This window comes from Pempheris klunzingeri, chromosome 8, assembly GCF_042242105.1.
Source record: "Pempheris klunzingeri isolate RE-2024b chromosome 8, fPemKlu1.hap1, whole genome shotgun sequence".
In the NCBI taxonomy this organism is placed as follows: domain Eukaryota; kingdom Metazoa; phylum Chordata; class Actinopteri; order Acropomatiformes; family Pempheridae; genus Pempheris; species Pempheris klunzingeri.
The window spans coordinates 13358460-13373203 of record NC_092019.1 but is presented as its reverse complement, the minus strand read 5'-3'; the positions used below and the strand labels follow the sequence as shown (position 1 = coordinate 13373203).

Below are 14744 nucleotides of genomic sequence, written 5' to 3'. Positions count from 1 at the left end.
AGTATAATTAAAACTCTGAAGTTGATGTAATAGAGATTATTTTGTCCCTCTGGATGTAAAACATGTGAGAAGTGACAAGGCTTGGATTGGAAGGGAGTTGAGTATTAAAGGATTTTTAAAGATAAAGATGGCGGCAGATAAGGGGAAGAGGGACGATACAGGACCATCCTTAAAGTATTAAGTCTCTTATAAAGGGATTATAAAAGCATTGACTCATGTCGCTCACAGTCGGTGCGGTAGGTGGCGGTATGCGGTGCAGGTTAGCGTTTGGCTGCCGTACAAACACAAAGGAAAGACGAAGAAGAACTCGGTTCAGAAGAAGAAGGAGGAGGAAGTATCTGTTTTTTTTCTGTTTTGTTCATTTGTGACGATTGAGACTTTCTGGGCGTGAAAATATCAGGTAAATTATCACATAAATGTATAGTATACTAGCCCCTGAGAAACATTATAAAACCACTTCGCCCAGTATGTGGATACCCGTGTAAGCTAACGCTATAGCTGTTTGTAGCAGTCCGAACAACCCAATCTTATATTGCTAAGCTAACGAAATGCTAACGTTAGCCTGAGGTGAATTTCGAGTCATCTGACAATGCAAACCAGGTCAGCAAGCACCAGCAGGGAGCTTTATTGCTTGGATTTTACACAGTTTTCAGAAGATTACCTTGTTTAAGTAATATTCAGGCCCAACAGACGATCGAGTCTTAAACATAGAAATAATCAGCATCACACATGTCACAAAAGTTTCATGTCTTTAGGTGGCTGTCGAGTTGCTGCTGTGCTGTAACCCACTTTTCTTTATGTAGCAGGATACAAACAAAGCAGGGATGAATCTGGAACGACTGCCAAATGAGGAGAAACTCAGCCTCTGCAGGAAATATTATCTAGGTAAGAGTACTTAAAATGAGTCATGGCAAGTACCCGTACAAACATTCAATCTTACCTTTTTCTCATTTGGTTTGTAAAGGTTGTGTACATCCAAGTAATTTCTGTATTTATATGAAAATGATCTGATGTAGTCCTTTTAAGGGACCTTTAAGCATTTTGTAAAGGAAAAGATGAACAATCTTGAGTATATGAGCATAAATCCTGTGGTATTGTCATTAATGATGTTTTTTTCCCCCATCTTTTTCTCTCAGGTGGCTTCGCTTTTCTGCCATTCCTGTGGCTGGTCAATGTTGTTTGGTTTTTTCGAGAGGCCTTTGTAAAACCAGCTTACACTGAACAGCTCCAGATAAAAACTTGTAAGTGTCATAACTGCAACTTTAATACCAAAGATTCTACAAACCATTACTGCACCTGTTTAACTTAAATAAATATTTGTACATATCTAATCTCCTTCAGTAGTTACAGCATGCTGTGGATACGTTTTTAATTTGGTCAAAATCTTACCCTAAGGTTTAGCAGGGCTGTACAATTTAGATGCAGCAGTGCTGCACACACACACTGTGGAGAATATGTGTGTATTTTTGCTCAACTGTAGTCAAACTTCTGGGATGAAGTTAGAATATCTCTTCACTTTTCTTATATCCTGGACGACATATGATGTCCTTTTAAGTTAAAGAAAGTTGATTGACTGGTCCTTCAGTTGTGGTGGATGATGATTAAATGTTGTTAATTATAGATCTTTAATATAGTGGTATTTTTAGATAGAATTCTTATATCTATATAAATGAGATCTAAAATACCTAATAACACATTTTTTTCTCTAGGAAAACAATAAAAACTATTTGACTCAATAAGTGATTTTGAATACATTAACATATAGTGTTGACTTATTGCTAAATAAAAATGTAATGTCATAAAATTATTTTGGTCAATATTTCCTACTCTTATGCCTGAAGTATGATTAAATATGTATCAAATATTTCAGCCTAGCTGACATCAACAGATATTTCACCTGAGCTTTGCTCAAATCAGCAATTAAGAGAGTGAATGCCGTTGTCTCCCATATATATTTCTTCCATTACTGAAACTTTTTTTAAAAAGTAGTTTTAAGTAAAGATAGAGCTTGAAATATATACCAGTGAGCATGTCTATTGTTTTAATGCTAAGCAATTGTCTGTTGTGTGTTTTTCATCTAGATGTGAAGCGGTCAGCACTGGGGTTACTGCTCTGGGTGGCAGTACTCACCACATGGATAATTATTTTCCAGCACTTCAGAGCAGAATGGGGCGAGGTGGGAGACTACCTCTCCTTTACAATTCCACTGGGCATTCCTTGAGACACTTTTTGATGACAGGTTTTTTGAAAATAACTAAGGATCCACTATAATGGACCAAAGAATTTTCTTTCTTTAAATACAGTGAAAGACCTGGGTGATCTGTGTTGTCTCTGGAGCTAAATTCAATGGCTGAATAATGTTAACAGAGTAATCCCTCATGTCTTTGAAAGATAAATGCTGTAGGATTTGAAAATTCATGTTTTATGTGCTTGCCATGGCCTTTGATAAAGTTTTTTTTTTTGAATTGGCTAAATAATCTTGTATAGCAGACAATGTTAACTGTAATAACAGTATCTAACAGTATGTCATGATCATGCTGGTTGTGTGTTCAGGTTTGTCCGGGACATTGATCAATAGATTCAACAAATTGTTTGTTTTTTTTTCTTTTAAATTTAATATTTGTGTGATTGTGCACCCAAAACAATTTTTACTTGCGTATGAATGACGAATAAAAAAAAAAATCCATAATGCTTCGTCTTTATTCTGTGTACTGTATTTCCCATGGGGAGTCAGAATTTCATACTTGTTATGTTAGAATAACCCTCTGCGATCCAGTATGGACTTTTTGTGTGATGACTCATCTGCAAACTATGGTCTCCATCTATACTCCTAATGTTTTGCATTGTTACAGAGGTCTCCTGAAGTCCGGACAGTGACTGGCGCCTGTTGTGAAACCCAATAACTTAATCCCTCCAAATGTCCCCACTTCCCTATCATCCTATATGAGTCATAACATAATCAGTGCCATTTTTAGTCACTCCAGTCAAAGCTGGAGTGACATTACTAACAGGGAGAACATGTGCCCACTGCTCATTGCACAAGAGCGTGCCAAGAACAAGTCAGAAGTATCAGCACGATCAGTACTTTCTATGACACAGGGAGTCACTTAATAAAACAGATTTATGAGGAGTAAATTAAAAAGAACCCTTTTATGGACATTGTTTCTTATTGTATTATTGTATTTAATACATATGTACTGAGTGAAGTGGTGGAAAGTAAACACATTTACTCAGGTACCTAAGTGTGATTTTTAAGGCACTTCCAGTTCATGTTACTTTATATTTCACTAACGTCACCATATTTATTTGACAGCAAGCTCCTTTACTGCTAAAGATTTTATCTTTAAAACATTTAACCAGCCTAGAAATTTAGATGTGTTGTTACTGACTAACCACAAAATATGAAGTTGTTAAAAACATCTCCACCTAGGCCAGTTACCACGTTAAAATCTTAATTACTCATTAAAGTGCCAGCAATGATGAAAACCCTGATAGGATATCCAACAGGATCAACTTTTCTGCATTATGAGTCATTTTTCATACTATAGGAATACATTTAGCTGCTAAGCCATCTATACCTAGATATTGACAGCAGGACTTTTTCCTGTAACAGAGTACTTAAATGCTGAGGTAATGCTACTTTTACTGGAGTAAATGATCTGAGTAGTGTTTCCACTGTGATGGGGGAAGAGGCTTATTGGCAGCACACGTGCTCTGGCATGTGTCTGACGTCCCTGCTGTCACTGTCTGTCCGGCATCAGCTCACGAGGGTCAACAACACCGTCTTTTGAACTTATTTTTGGCTGGACCCTCCTTGACAACCGCTCTTAAGCATACAGCTTGTAACAGGTCTTATAACCCAACAGTCTGATGAACATTAGGAATAAACTGTGTGCTGCAGTAACAGCCATAGACTGTAAAGCCAATAAACACATTAATTGCCAATAAGCCCGCAACAGCTGCACCACTCCCAAAACAATGCACTCTTATCCTATATGGCCATGCCTGAACACCCAAGGGTACACATTAGTCCAGAGCATAACAGAAGCAAGGTGCCCCACTATGCATTCCCAGCTCATTATGCAACACCAGTATAAAACACACACACACACACATCATAACACACAGTCACGCCAAAAGCTGAGGGGCTCTGAGGCAGACAGACTCCGCACTGGATCATCATTGGTACCCTCTGTAGCTCATTTAGGACTGAACACAAGCGGTTAAACAGGGGCTGTCCTCTCCCGTTTGCGCACTCATTTGGTCAAGGAATTTAGGAAGAGGTGAGTGGTGGCCAGCGTTTTATGCTCTGTAGTCTTCTCATGTTGTATCATCAACTCTCGTCAAGTCTTTTCTCCTTTTTAAAAAAAAATTGTTCTACCATTTAGAAATGGACTTCATCTTGCCACCCACCCTGCCAGCTGGTGGTATCCCATGGGAGAAGGTTTTGCCACCTCTTATTCCTCGGCTGAATGGGACTTATGGACTATATAAATGGTCCCCGAAATTACTCATTCCAGAGACTGACAACACCAGCTCTGCAGAGGTAGGTCATGTCAAGTATGGTAAGGTATTGCAAATATGTAAAAAGATTGATTGCATTTATTTTGGCTCAGCAGAAACACAAAATATTCAGCGATATCAAACAGCCATTTAGAATGGTAAAAAGAATGATATTAAAAAGATACTTACTTAAGGCCCACTTAGAAACTTTTTTCCAGAGCTTTCAACTGCATCTTACAGTCTTCTTCAGCAAATGAAAACCCTGAGATGCAGTCGAAAGCCCCCAAAAGCTAGTAAGAAGTATATTTTTGTCAAACTATTCTATTCAATGTAAATAATGAACTTTCATGCTTTTGTTAAGGGTATCTATTAAGTGCAATATGGCAAGTAAGGCTTATGGGCTACATGTTACGTGAGGTATTTTATTTCTATACAATACACAGTATTTCCACTCATGTTGGCAGGTGAGCTGTGATGACAACAGTTTTACTATTCAAGTTGATGTGAGGGACTTCAAACCAGAGGATCTAATGGTGAAAGTGATAGGAGACTTTGTTGAAGTACAAGGAAAGCATGAAGAAAAAAAGGTTGGTATTCTGGGAGGAACATGGCTGTATCTTTTTGGTTTATTTACTGATTTGTGTTATCCTCAAATTTATTTCTGTATTTTGTTAGAAGGATGGTCCAGGGTTTACAACACGGCAGTTCAACCGCCGCTACCGAATCCCAAAGGGAGTGCACACCATGGCTTTGGAGTCAGCAGTCTCTCCAGACGGCATCCTTGTCATATCTGCGCCGATGTTGCAAACCGAGAACTCCAGGATCCTGAACTAATCACGCGAATACAAACGCTCACATTTCTGCTTTCTTCACCGTGTATGAAAACAAATGCAACAGCAACCTTTTTGAACACACAGGCGTAAACAGAAAAATAACTTCAGGCTTCTCTGGTCATAGCAACACTAAGCGTGTGCCAAAACACTCATTTGTTCTGTTCCTGGCACTACTCTAATATTCCCTGCTCTCTGAGGTTTGTATATACTGCTCTGCTATTACTCGCCAACCTTACATAATGTTTCAAGGAACGAGTCTTTGTAAATATTCTGTGTTCAGTTTTTTTTTGGGCAACTTTTGTAAAATGCACTGTATTGTTCTGTATTGCGATTGTGATCAATGATGCACACAGACATATCTCCAAACTCTTTAATGTGGAAAGATTTCTTCTAAAAAGCACAAATAAACTTTATTTCTTTATAAAAATAAAAAAAAAATAAAAATAAGCAACTACAGCAGGTGCCTCTTGTAAATGTTCAAGTAACTCGTTGTTCTTCCAGGATAGAGTCCATTTCACTGAAAGGAAAAATACAGTAGGTTATTTTTCTTTATTTTGGGGTGCTATGTTTAGATGGTTCTAATAACATTATAAGAGCAATAATCAGTTTAACTAGTTGAGAAATTTTACTTATAGGTTATTATTTTACCTGATCTGCTCCTTTATCCATTTCCTCTGTTTGCGAAGGACTTGTAATAAAGGATCATCTTCAAACTCTTTCTCATCTGAATCTGAAAAACAAAAACAAAACAGTACCATTGAAGGTAATAAGCAGCTATGGTTAATAATAGAATATCACCAAGAATGTAAGTTACTGTCTCATTATCTAATCCCCCAAAGGCAGTATGTAGTTATGACTAAAAGTCAACGTTGATGACAAATGTTAACAGCTCCACTTTCAAACAGCATGCACAAAAAAAGATTTTGACCTAATGGGTTTGTATTGTTGAAGCTATTCATGAGTCAGAATATATTCTACACACTTAACTACAGGGTCATGGTTCAACTCACCCTCAGCGTCTTGTAGCAGCTGGGAAATGACCTCCACAGAGTTCTGTTCGTTGCACGGAGGACCTGAGGACTGTGGAGGTGCAGAGGTGGTGCAAGGAGGAGAAAGTGACGAGGCAGGTGTCTTTTGCGCAGGAGATGAATCCACCGCAGGGAACAATACCTCTGAAACAACCTGTCATGGCCCAATGAGAACACCCTCTTGGTTAATGCCTGAACCATGAAATAATTACCAGAAAATTCGAATTTTTTGAAACTGGAGTGTTTATTGAACCTTCTGACAAATTACAACAAAAAAAAAAGTTCTAAAAGTATGTACATCATTGTATGATTTTTGCTACCTTTGGCATTTTTGTGCAATATATTGCTCACAGTTTGTTTATCTTAAACAAACAAAACATATAAAACACAGATAAAATACAAAAAATATCACACTGATGATGGAGAGGTGTATGTATCAAATATGATACACTTGGCGTTACCATAATGTCATTGTACCTTAACATCAGATGATGGCGTATGACATTTAAAAAATAAAAAAGGTGTGATAGCAGCACCATTCAAGATCTGTGGTTAATGGAGTATATTTAAAGAAAATAGCTGTTTTTTTCATGCTATTCTAACATAGTTAGAAATGAACACCCTAAATGATCTTTCATCTAAAATGATATAATGTCCATCTCCTGAAGACAACTTGGAAGGACCATTTTCCACAATAGCTCACTGTACTTTGAGCAGCAACACACTGCCATCATTCAGTTCATTACATATACTGCTGGAAAGTTAGCAGGCTCATAAGACAGCAGGAAAAACATTTGGACAAAATGTGCAGACGGCCTCCCAGGCTTCATAGGGTGCTTGTGTTAATTAAAACAACAGAGAGCATTAAAGAAACTAAGTTTAGAACTGATGGAGTGGTGCAGTTTGTGCATGTGCTGACCTGTCCTAAGGCACTGTGGATTGGAGAAGGTGGGGGTACATGATCGGCCGTACAGCTCTCACTGGAAAACTCCTGGCTTCCCCCCTGTTGCTGCTGCTCTGCCCATGACATGACCTTTTTGGGAAGTCTTTGATGTGAAGGACTCCTGTTTGTAGAGCCCGGGCCACCAGCATGTTCCCTATCTACAGCATATCTGCAAGATATATAAATGAAAAAATATATATATATATTAAGCCTGAATGCTTAATATGTTAATATATAAACATATTAAGCATTCAGGCTTGAAATTTGTAGACTGTGCATGTGCATGTTTCAATACTTGACCTTGCTGATTTCTTCTGCTTTCTGACGGATGTTGCCATCTTCTTCTCAGTCTTCTCCAACTCTTTTGTCTGGGCTTTCTCTTTCTCTCCTTTCTTTCTTTCTTTCCTGTCAGATCTCTTGTGGTGACGAGGCCCCTCGCCTTCAAAAGCTCCAGATGAAGCCAGTGGTGGGGATGGCATATGTGCACGATTAGGCTCATCGGTGAATGTATTCATCGAGTCTCCAGGGACTTGGATTGTTTTACAGACAACTTTGGTGTAAGACTCACCTACACTTTGTGAAATATTTGGTTGCGTGCTAGCATGAGATGACTGGATGGGACAGGGCAAGACATCACAGAGTAAATGCATGTGGGCAGGAACATGGGCAATAGTTTGCGGTTGAGAGACTGAGGAGCCAGAGACGACAAAGGCAGGGAAGGGAGGTGGGCCAGAAACTGTAAAACTCGATCCGTGGGCTTCTTTGGTTTCTGGCTGGGGAGCTGTGATGTGTGGATGTGTACCTTTTTGTGACAGTTCAGGAGGTTGAGCGCTCTGCTGTTGCTATAGATGATGAAGACAGAGGAAATTAAAAATGATTCTGTAAATCTGGAATGATTATGAAAAAAACCCCAAAAACATGGAGTAAATATCAGACACTGACTCCAACCTTGTAAACCTGGCCACTGGCTGAGGGATGGTTTAAACTGCGGGCCTGCCAGCTAAATGTAGCACCATAAAGACCGGAGTGTTGCAGGGTGTGGGGCCCCTTCCTTGCCTGCTCCATCTTTCTACTTAAACGCCACTGGAATAAGATGTCCTCTTCCGGGTATGTGGGGGGGGCCAAAGCAGGAATGACAGATGAGTTTTGGCAGGACGCAGCCTGAACTGAGTCTGAACTGGCCTTCACTGTAAATGTTAATAAACACATTGCACAATAACACTCACACAGAAGTACAGTTTAAAATATCAAGCATTAAAAACAAAGGAATCTAAAATAAGTTGCATATAAAAGGAACAGCAGAGAGGACTTTATATTGTATTATTTGAAAAAAAAAAAATGAATCTGTCTCAAAAGTTACTCCACACGGTTTGCCTTACCAGTAGCAGATTTTATTACACTGGGAATCAAAGGTCTTCGCATTGGCTCATCTACACTGACTGGAGAGGAGAAATCTGAGCACCCCACGCCGTCTGAGCTGACAGGGAAAGATCCATCGCTCGCAGTATATTCACTGTTAGAAAGACAGTCACTTAGAATTCAAGGAATTAATGCAATTTAAAAAACAAAAGTACCTTCAGTGTTACTCACTAGTTGTCACGCTCTCTCAGCAGAAGTCTGTTGGCCCTTTCCTGAAGGTGCAGTATCTCTGTGTCATCGAACTCCCCCTGTGAGGTGTCTGAGAAAAACTGAGAAAGAAGCAGAACACTCAATAAGCCACAATTCTGTTCTTGATATTTTAATATGAAAAACTGACAATATTCTATAAATGAATAGTAAATAAATTCTATCAATCAGCCGAATTACCTGGTTTTACTTTATATTGCTGACAAATATGGCGAGGTTCTTCTATAATTTTGTGAGTGTGAGTTTGACACAAGCAGACTGAACCAGCCATAAATGTATGAAACATGGCTATAAAAACAATGGCCTCCCAAGGGTTTAGTAAACAGAGGTCTCCAAATGGACATGTGGCGTTGAAATGCAAATATTTATATGCACACTTAGTTGGAAGTTGTCTCTCCTGCAGACACTTTGCCTCCTGAGCACTAAGACGAACCTGGCATAAACCAGGTGGGGTGCACACCCAATACGAAAGAATAGTATACACAAAGAACAATAAAGAAGATGGAATAGTATCTAGTGTTTTTGGTGGTAAGTTTAGAAATTTCCTACAAACAATTTCTATTTATTAGAGGAAGTTGTAGCCCATTCCCAGTTAACTCACAGATGCGCTCACACTAAGGGATCCTCTACAGGGGGAAAGGGATCTGTCACGCTGACGCTGTCCAGCTGGACTGAAAACAGCAGGTCCATGGTCATCTTTCAGAGGTTGGATAACATCTGTTTAGAGGAAGGGATTCCACAGAAGGATTTTACCAGAAATGTTACTTTCTTCTTTGAAATTCAGGAACTGGTAACAGTTAACTCACACATTAAAAAACAAAACAGTGAAGTTGCATAAAGTGAGAATGTACCTTTGTCTGTTGCTTTAGTTGGTGTTGAACTTGGGGGTAAAGATGATGGTGACATCCACCAGAAAGGCAGCTGCTGACGGTCCTCTCGACTCTGGGGTCGCCCATGGCGAAAGCGTTCTACGTACCTGGGAGGGTAAAGGTCAGTGCCAGTTATAAATTGTGATTCAAATAGTAACATAAAAGAACAACTGACCAGTTTCTACATCTTCAAGTCCTCATATCACCATGACCAGTTTTAGTAGCATGTCATTCCTTACATATTGCCACTTTTCATTGCAAAAAAAGTTGTGTTGTTTAAACTTAGGGCACAGGCACTGTTATGTCTGAGGGTATGATCTCGACTTTATCAAACTGAAGCATACTTTGCAAGCACTGAATCCTGCTGATCTTCTAGCTCTGATGAAACTGTGGCTTTTCCTCCTCTTGCAGATGGTTTGGGTGCCTCCATGTCTGATGAGGTTGTAGCGCTGGCTGGAGAAGATCCACAGTCAGTGGAGGGCCAGGACTCAGCAAAAACAGGTTGTCCATCCGGGGCGGCAAATAGGTGGTCGTGTTTCTCAAACAGCTGTTGGCTCTCTGGGCTCAGCGTGTGCAACTGTGGACTGGGTCGCTGGTTTGAACGTACAGGACTCAAAGTCTGCAAAAGAACAAAAAAGTGAAAGGCATTTGTGATGGCTTAGAAAAGTGAAATGACAGGCAGATGTGTATGTAAAGTTTACTTTCAAACTTACAGTGTTTTTCTTTTTGTTTGACAGGGACTTAGTGCAGGATGGGTGGTAGTGCGATTTCCCCACTCTGGATGTTGACTGGAAGGGATTCTGCCTTGTGAACACAGGCCCACTGTAAAAACAACACTTATGACCAACTGTAACAACTATTTAGGATACTATAAAAATGTTATCGCTGGATCTTACCTGGATTTCATTACAGCTTTAGTATATCACAGGTGATGAGTCATGGCAGCAAACAGGACAGGATGCGCAGTATAGGCGGGTTTTTGATTTATGCCTGATCCTAACATAGCTTCTATAAACTAGAAATTACAGCTACAACCAATACCACTGTATCCGCAGGCCTTCCGAGTTGACTTAACATGTCCACAAAAGAAAGTTACCATGGAATCACACGCTAGCACGATACGAACTGTGCATAAAACAGCAAATTAAGCTACTACAGGGCCTGTTCATCCAACTTGTCTAACTTTTAAACAACAAACCATAATTACTTTTCTCTTTTTGACAAAAATTATCGATGAAACCAGAAGAAAGCGTCACTGCTTCTGCTCGTCGTTATTTACTCTCGCCGTACAGCCAATAAGGAGCGAGTTTAATATGATGGACATAAGATTTAACCAATCAGGTAGAAGGTCCTTTATACGCAACAGCCAATCAGTTAATAGGAAACCGGCAGCGCGCGGAAGAGGAAAGTCTGCAAAGGCTAAACGTTAGTGAAAAACAAGCTAGGTTAAGTTAGCAACGGTGATATGTCATAGTCAGCTCCACGGTCCCGATTCAGTAACAAAACGGGTTCTAGTAACTGTAGGGAAGCCGTGAGTGGTACCAGCTAGCCAGCTGATCGTTACAATAAGTAAACGCATTTAAAGTTGGGTTTGCGAGCTAGCTTAAGCGTTATTCAGTGGTTACTAGCTAGCTAGCTGAATGTAAACGCTCTAAACCCAACCGCTGCTTGCTAGCTTAGCTTTCGCTAACCTGTTAGCAGTCCTACGATAGTGTTAAAGTCGCACTAGTTAAATACGCTGCATTTCGGATACCGACAGTGAACGTGTGGTTGTAAAACTCCGGGTCTCCCCCCCCAATTACCGTACGGAACATAGCAAGAGGAAGGAGGAGATAATGCATCACGTCAAGATCAAGACTGAAAGACCAGGTGAGAAGTGGCTACCCAAAGCACCCATTATTACTAACGTTAAATGTTTCACACTGAAGTTAATATGACTTAAAAGACCTCCTGACCCAGCACATTGTAATAAAAGTATATAATGTCACATACATTCAATATTAATTCCCGATTGTATATGTAAAGGTAGTATTTATTGTTTCAATAAAGCTACCACTGTATACAACTGTTCTTACTACTTCTGCAGATTTAGAAGGGACTGGTGCCCGCAGCAGATTGGATGCTGTGTTAAAGGGACTGGTAGAGAGGAGCGAAAATGAAAGGTCAGTAAAATCATTATTAATATAACAAAGGTGTCTAAATATGGTGATCACTTTCCAGTCAATCTAAAGTACTGTTGTGTTTTGAACAGGGAGCAAAATGAAGGGGATACCGGGAAAATATCAGTGGACTCTTTAAACAAGTATGGATCAATGATTTTGATTTCAAATTCATTTATTCAATGTCGTAGAATGCATTATATACACTAGCTGGTGAAGTTAGTGAGCATCTGTTAGATTATTTTATCATTAAATATACTGTGTAAAATCTTGTTTTCATGTTCCACATGTTATCTCTAGGGATTTGTCCCCATCATCTGCTGGAAAAAGGTAAGTGCATATTTTTCAACAAGAGCTGACAGTAACTCAAAAACATACACATAACCAATTTTTTTGTCTACCATAGTGGCCGGAGAACGCATCTCATTGTGGTCGTTTTTCAAATCTGTTATGGTTGGCAGAATACAATTGGCCAATGTGTAATCATCATCATCATTGACTGGGTACGACCACAGTGCTCTAAAGTTCCCATCCTTGTTTTGATTTTTCCAGGCCCTCTGCTCGATTTCCACAGCACCGGAGGAAGAAGCGAAAAGAGATGGATGAGGGAATGCCAGAAAGCAATCAGCATAAACAAAGTAATTTTATTGCAAACATTGAAAATAATTCAGCAAGAAATTCCTCAATTTGCTTTTTACTTAATTGTACAATTTCTTACATTTAATTATCTCGACATTTTCTCTTTCTCTGTTTGCTAGATTCTTACATTATTAAGCTGTTTGATCGCAGTGTTGATCTGGCTCAGTTCAACACCAGCACCCCACTTTATCCTATCTGCCGTGCATGGATGAGAAACAATCCTTCTGTTCGAGAGCCAGCTGCTTCCCCAAGCCCCCCCTACAGCATGGTAGAGGAAGAGGTGAGGCCCCTATGGTTATGTTGGATAATAATTGTTTTCAAAATATGCAAACCTCACCAAAAAGTACAAAAATACGTCCTGCATGGCGTTAAAGTTACTCCTCACTGAGAATCTGCTTCAGTGTGTAGACGAGAGTGGTGGCTTTTAAAAGTTTGCCCTGGCAAACTATGAGCACCACTCCTCGTCTGTCTGACCAGCATAAGGGCGCTCCCTTGTGGCTAAGCAATGTACAACTGTTAATGAAGGAGGGCATTGTGCTGTGTTCATAGTGCCCTCTGAAAACTTTAGCTCTGTTGTCACTATCAGCATGTCTCTCCACAGTATAGTAAGTTTGGTATACTGAGAAAGCCCTACTGCAGAAGTCAGGGACTGTCGTCTGTTTGGACCACAGAGTATTAAGAGTATCAAGTATTAGACATTTCTTAGCTCTAAAGATGGCATTAGGCCATGGTCCTAAGTAAACATAATACAAGGAATGATTGTTCAACTGCACTCCCTTTGTTTCTTTCTTTTGTCAGATTACAGACATGATCAATGGTAAAGGTCAGGATGTGTACAGACTCCCTCCGCCAACCTCCTGTCCAGTCAGCACCTCTGGTGAACCCATCAATCTCAGGATCCCACAGATCGAAAAACCCACTGTTACAAAGGCTGTATGATATTTGCATTAAAATTATTCTTTTTTTTTTTTGTACCTTCACAGTGCTATTAAATGTCACTCATCTGTTATTACGTTGAATTCATTAGTTAAAAATTTGTGATGAACTATAACAAAGTCTGAACATTTTCTCTTTGCACAGCTAACAGATTCAGTTCCTGTGCCAGGTTCTTTCGTATGTGATCACATGGAACGTTGGAAAAAGATAAGGCACAAGTATGTTCTTCATACAGTTATTCACATTTTCATTGACCTCTCAGGGTTACACCTATGTTTTTTTTGTGTGTGTCACGTGGTGCTTAAGGGTCATACATGTATGCTGTGTAAAAAAATTTGTAACAATTTACCAAAGACGTGAAAACAAAATGACTTTCTAATTGTTCTGTTGAGCAACAAAAACTGAATTTTGAAGTCATTCTTCTTACATTTCAACACCTTTCTGTATTTGTCCTCTTTAGTGGTTGTCAAATTTAATTTCCTTGTGTATAACAAAATACTTATACTTAAGTATAAATACTAAATTGCTGTTCTATGATACATACATGGGATGCATGCTATAAGCGGGCCCATGCTGAAATTTAATTATTTTACTAATTCCTTAGTTTGGAAAAGTTTGGAATGAGTTGAGCTGACCCATATTGTGTGTTTTTTTTTTTTCTCCAGATGGAAGGAATGCTCTAACAAGAACCAGTTAAGATACAGCGAGAGTATCAAGATCCTTAAAGAGATGAAGGAGTTCTATGATCGCTAACTGGGAGCCATGGAGCAGCAGTCAGTGTTTGAATACAGTGGCAATCTACTCAGACTCATAGGACAGCATGAACAAAACCTAGAGCCTTAAATAGAACACATGTCCTAAGCATTAAAGAAAAATATTTTGAAGACCGTTTAAGTTCGTTGCAATTTTTGTGGGAGATATGGGACTGTTTTTATTCATATAAATTCTTGGTAGGAGTCTGAAAAAATTCATTTGTTCATAAGTAATATTTGTTTTGTACATCTTCAGTATTAACCAGATTGATTAATGTCCATTGTGGTTTTTTCCACTTTTAGATTTGCTTTCTTAACTTCAGCACAAGTAGTCGAGAACACAGCAACTAAGAAACTAAAACAGGTTTGTTTTAGAGTATTTGAATAGTCTGTAAGAGTAGCCTGTAGATGACATTTGATAATCACCATGACTCATTCTTTTGACATGCATACTGG

The 14744-nt window shown here is 39.2% G+C and overlaps 4 protein-coding genes across 7 annotated transcripts; 3 read left to right on the top strand and 1 right to left on the bottom strand.

Moving 5' to 3' along the window:
- The first annotated feature begins 300 nt into the window (after window positions 1-300).
- psenen (presenilin enhancer, gamma-secretase subunit) lies at window positions 301-2691 on the top strand. Its single transcript, XM_070834685.1, has 4 exons — window positions 301-400; window positions 804-885; window positions 1137-1241; window positions 2082-2691. The coding sequence occupies exons 2-4, from the start codon at window positions 825-827 to the stop codon at window positions 2219-2221; spliced, it is 306 nt and encodes a 101-aa protein (XP_070690786.1). The 5' UTR covers window positions 301-400; window positions 804-824; the 3' UTR covers window positions 2222-2691.
- Window positions 2692-4137: 1446 nt separating this feature from the next.
- Window positions 4138-5749, top strand: hspb6 (heat shock protein, alpha-crystallin-related, b6). Of its 3 annotated transcripts, none has more exons than XM_070834684.1 (4): window positions 4138-4283; window positions 4389-4546; window positions 4968-5090; window positions 5182-5749. In XM_070834684.1, the coding sequence occupies exons 2-4, from the start codon at window positions 4391-4393 to the stop codon at window positions 5335-5337; spliced, it is 435 nt and encodes a 144-aa protein (XP_070690785.1). In that variant the 5' UTR covers window positions 4138-4283; window positions 4389-4390; the 3' UTR covers window positions 5338-5749. The 3 variants fall into 3 exon arrangements, with proteins under 3 accessions (XP_070690785.1, XP_070690783.1, XP_070690784.1); XM_070834682.1 differs by having other exon boundaries at window positions 5179-5746; XM_070834683.1 differs by lacking the exon at window positions 4138-4283 and having other exon boundaries at window positions 4310-4546; window positions 5179-5747.
- On the bottom strand, window positions 5693-11347 carry proser3 (proline and serine rich 3). 2 transcript variants are annotated; one of them, XM_070834644.1, is made up of 13 exons: window positions 10699-11347; window positions 10516-10624; window positions 10147-10421; window positions 9785-9909; window positions 9535-9650; window positions 8898-8995; window positions 8687-8820; window positions 8256-8494; window positions 7608-8149; window positions 7284-7476; window positions 6347-6518; window positions 5985-6066; window positions 5693-5853 (listed from the first exon to the last, which is right to left on the bottom strand). In XM_070834644.1, the coding sequence occupies exons 1-13, from the start codon at window positions 10707-10709 to the stop codon at window positions 5814-5816; spliced, it is 2136 nt and encodes a 711-aa protein (XP_070690745.1). In that variant the 5' UTR covers window positions 10710-11347; the 3' UTR covers window positions 5693-5813. The 2 variants fall into 2 exon arrangements, with proteins under 2 accessions (XP_070690745.1, XP_070690746.1); XM_070834645.1 differs by having other exon boundaries at window positions 9547-9650.
- Window position 11348: 1 nt separating this feature from the next.
- On the top strand, window positions 11349-14486 carry lin37 (lin-37 DREAM MuvB core complex component). The gene is made up of 9 exons (XM_070834675.1): window positions 11349-11671; window positions 11889-11964; window positions 12054-12104; window positions 12262-12291; window positions 12514-12599; window positions 12720-12880; window positions 13399-13533; window positions 13681-13754; window positions 14202-14486. The coding sequence occupies exons 1-9, from the start codon at window positions 11638-11640 to the stop codon at window positions 14287-14289; spliced, it is 735 nt and encodes a 244-aa protein (XP_070690776.1). The 5' UTR covers window positions 11349-11637; the 3' UTR covers window positions 14290-14486.
- The last annotated feature ends 258 nt before the right edge of the window (window positions 14487-14744 follow it).

Excerpts from the sequence above, each read along its gene's own strand:
- psenen (XM_070834685.1), top strand. The coding sequence starts at position 825 with ATGAATCTGGAACGACTGCCAAATGAGGAGAAACTCAGCCTCTGCAGG. Across the intron at positions 886-1,136 it reads CTGCAGGAAATATTATCTAG|GTGGCTTCGCTTTTCTGCCA; the intron begins GTAAGAGTACTT and ends TTTTTCTCTCAG. Across the intron at positions 1,242-2,081 it reads ACAGCTCCAGATAAAAACTT|ATGTGAAGCGGTCAGCACTG; the intron begins GTAAGTGTCATA and ends TTTTTCATCTAG.
- hspb6 (XM_070834683.1), top strand. The coding sequence starts at position 4,391 with ATGGACTTCATCTTGCCACCCACCCTGCCAGCTGGTGGTATCCCATGG. Across the intron at positions 4,547-4,967 it reads ACAACACCAGCTCTGCAGAG|GTGAGCTGTGATGACAACAG; the intron begins GTAGGTCATGTC and ends TCATGTTGGCAG. Across the intron at positions 5,091-5,178 it reads GAAAGCATGAAGAAAAAAAG|AAGGATGGTCCAGGGTTTAC; the intron begins GTTGGTATTCTG and ends GTATTTTGTTAG.
- proser3 (XM_070834644.1), bottom strand. Across the intron at positions 6,067-6,346 it reads GCTGCTACAAGACGCTGAGG|ATTCAGATGAGAAAGAGTTT; the intron begins GTGAGTTGAACC and ends TTTGTTTTTCAG. Across the intron at positions 5,854-5,984 it reads TGGATAAAGGAGCAGATCAG|TGAAATGGACTCTATCCTGG; the intron begins GTAAAATAATAA and ends TTTTCCTTTCAG.
- lin37 (XM_070834675.1), top strand. The coding sequence starts at position 11,638 with ATGCATCACGTCAAGATCAAGACTGAAAGACCAG. Across the intron at positions 11,965-12,053 it reads GAGAGGAGCGAAAATGAAAG|GGAGCAAAATGAAGGGGATA; the intron begins GTCAGTAAAATC and ends TGTTTTGAACAG. Across the intron at positions 13,755-14,201 it reads TGGAAAAAGATAAGGCACAA|ATGGAAGGAATGCTCTAACA; the intron begins GTATGTTCTTCA and ends TTTTTTCTCCAG.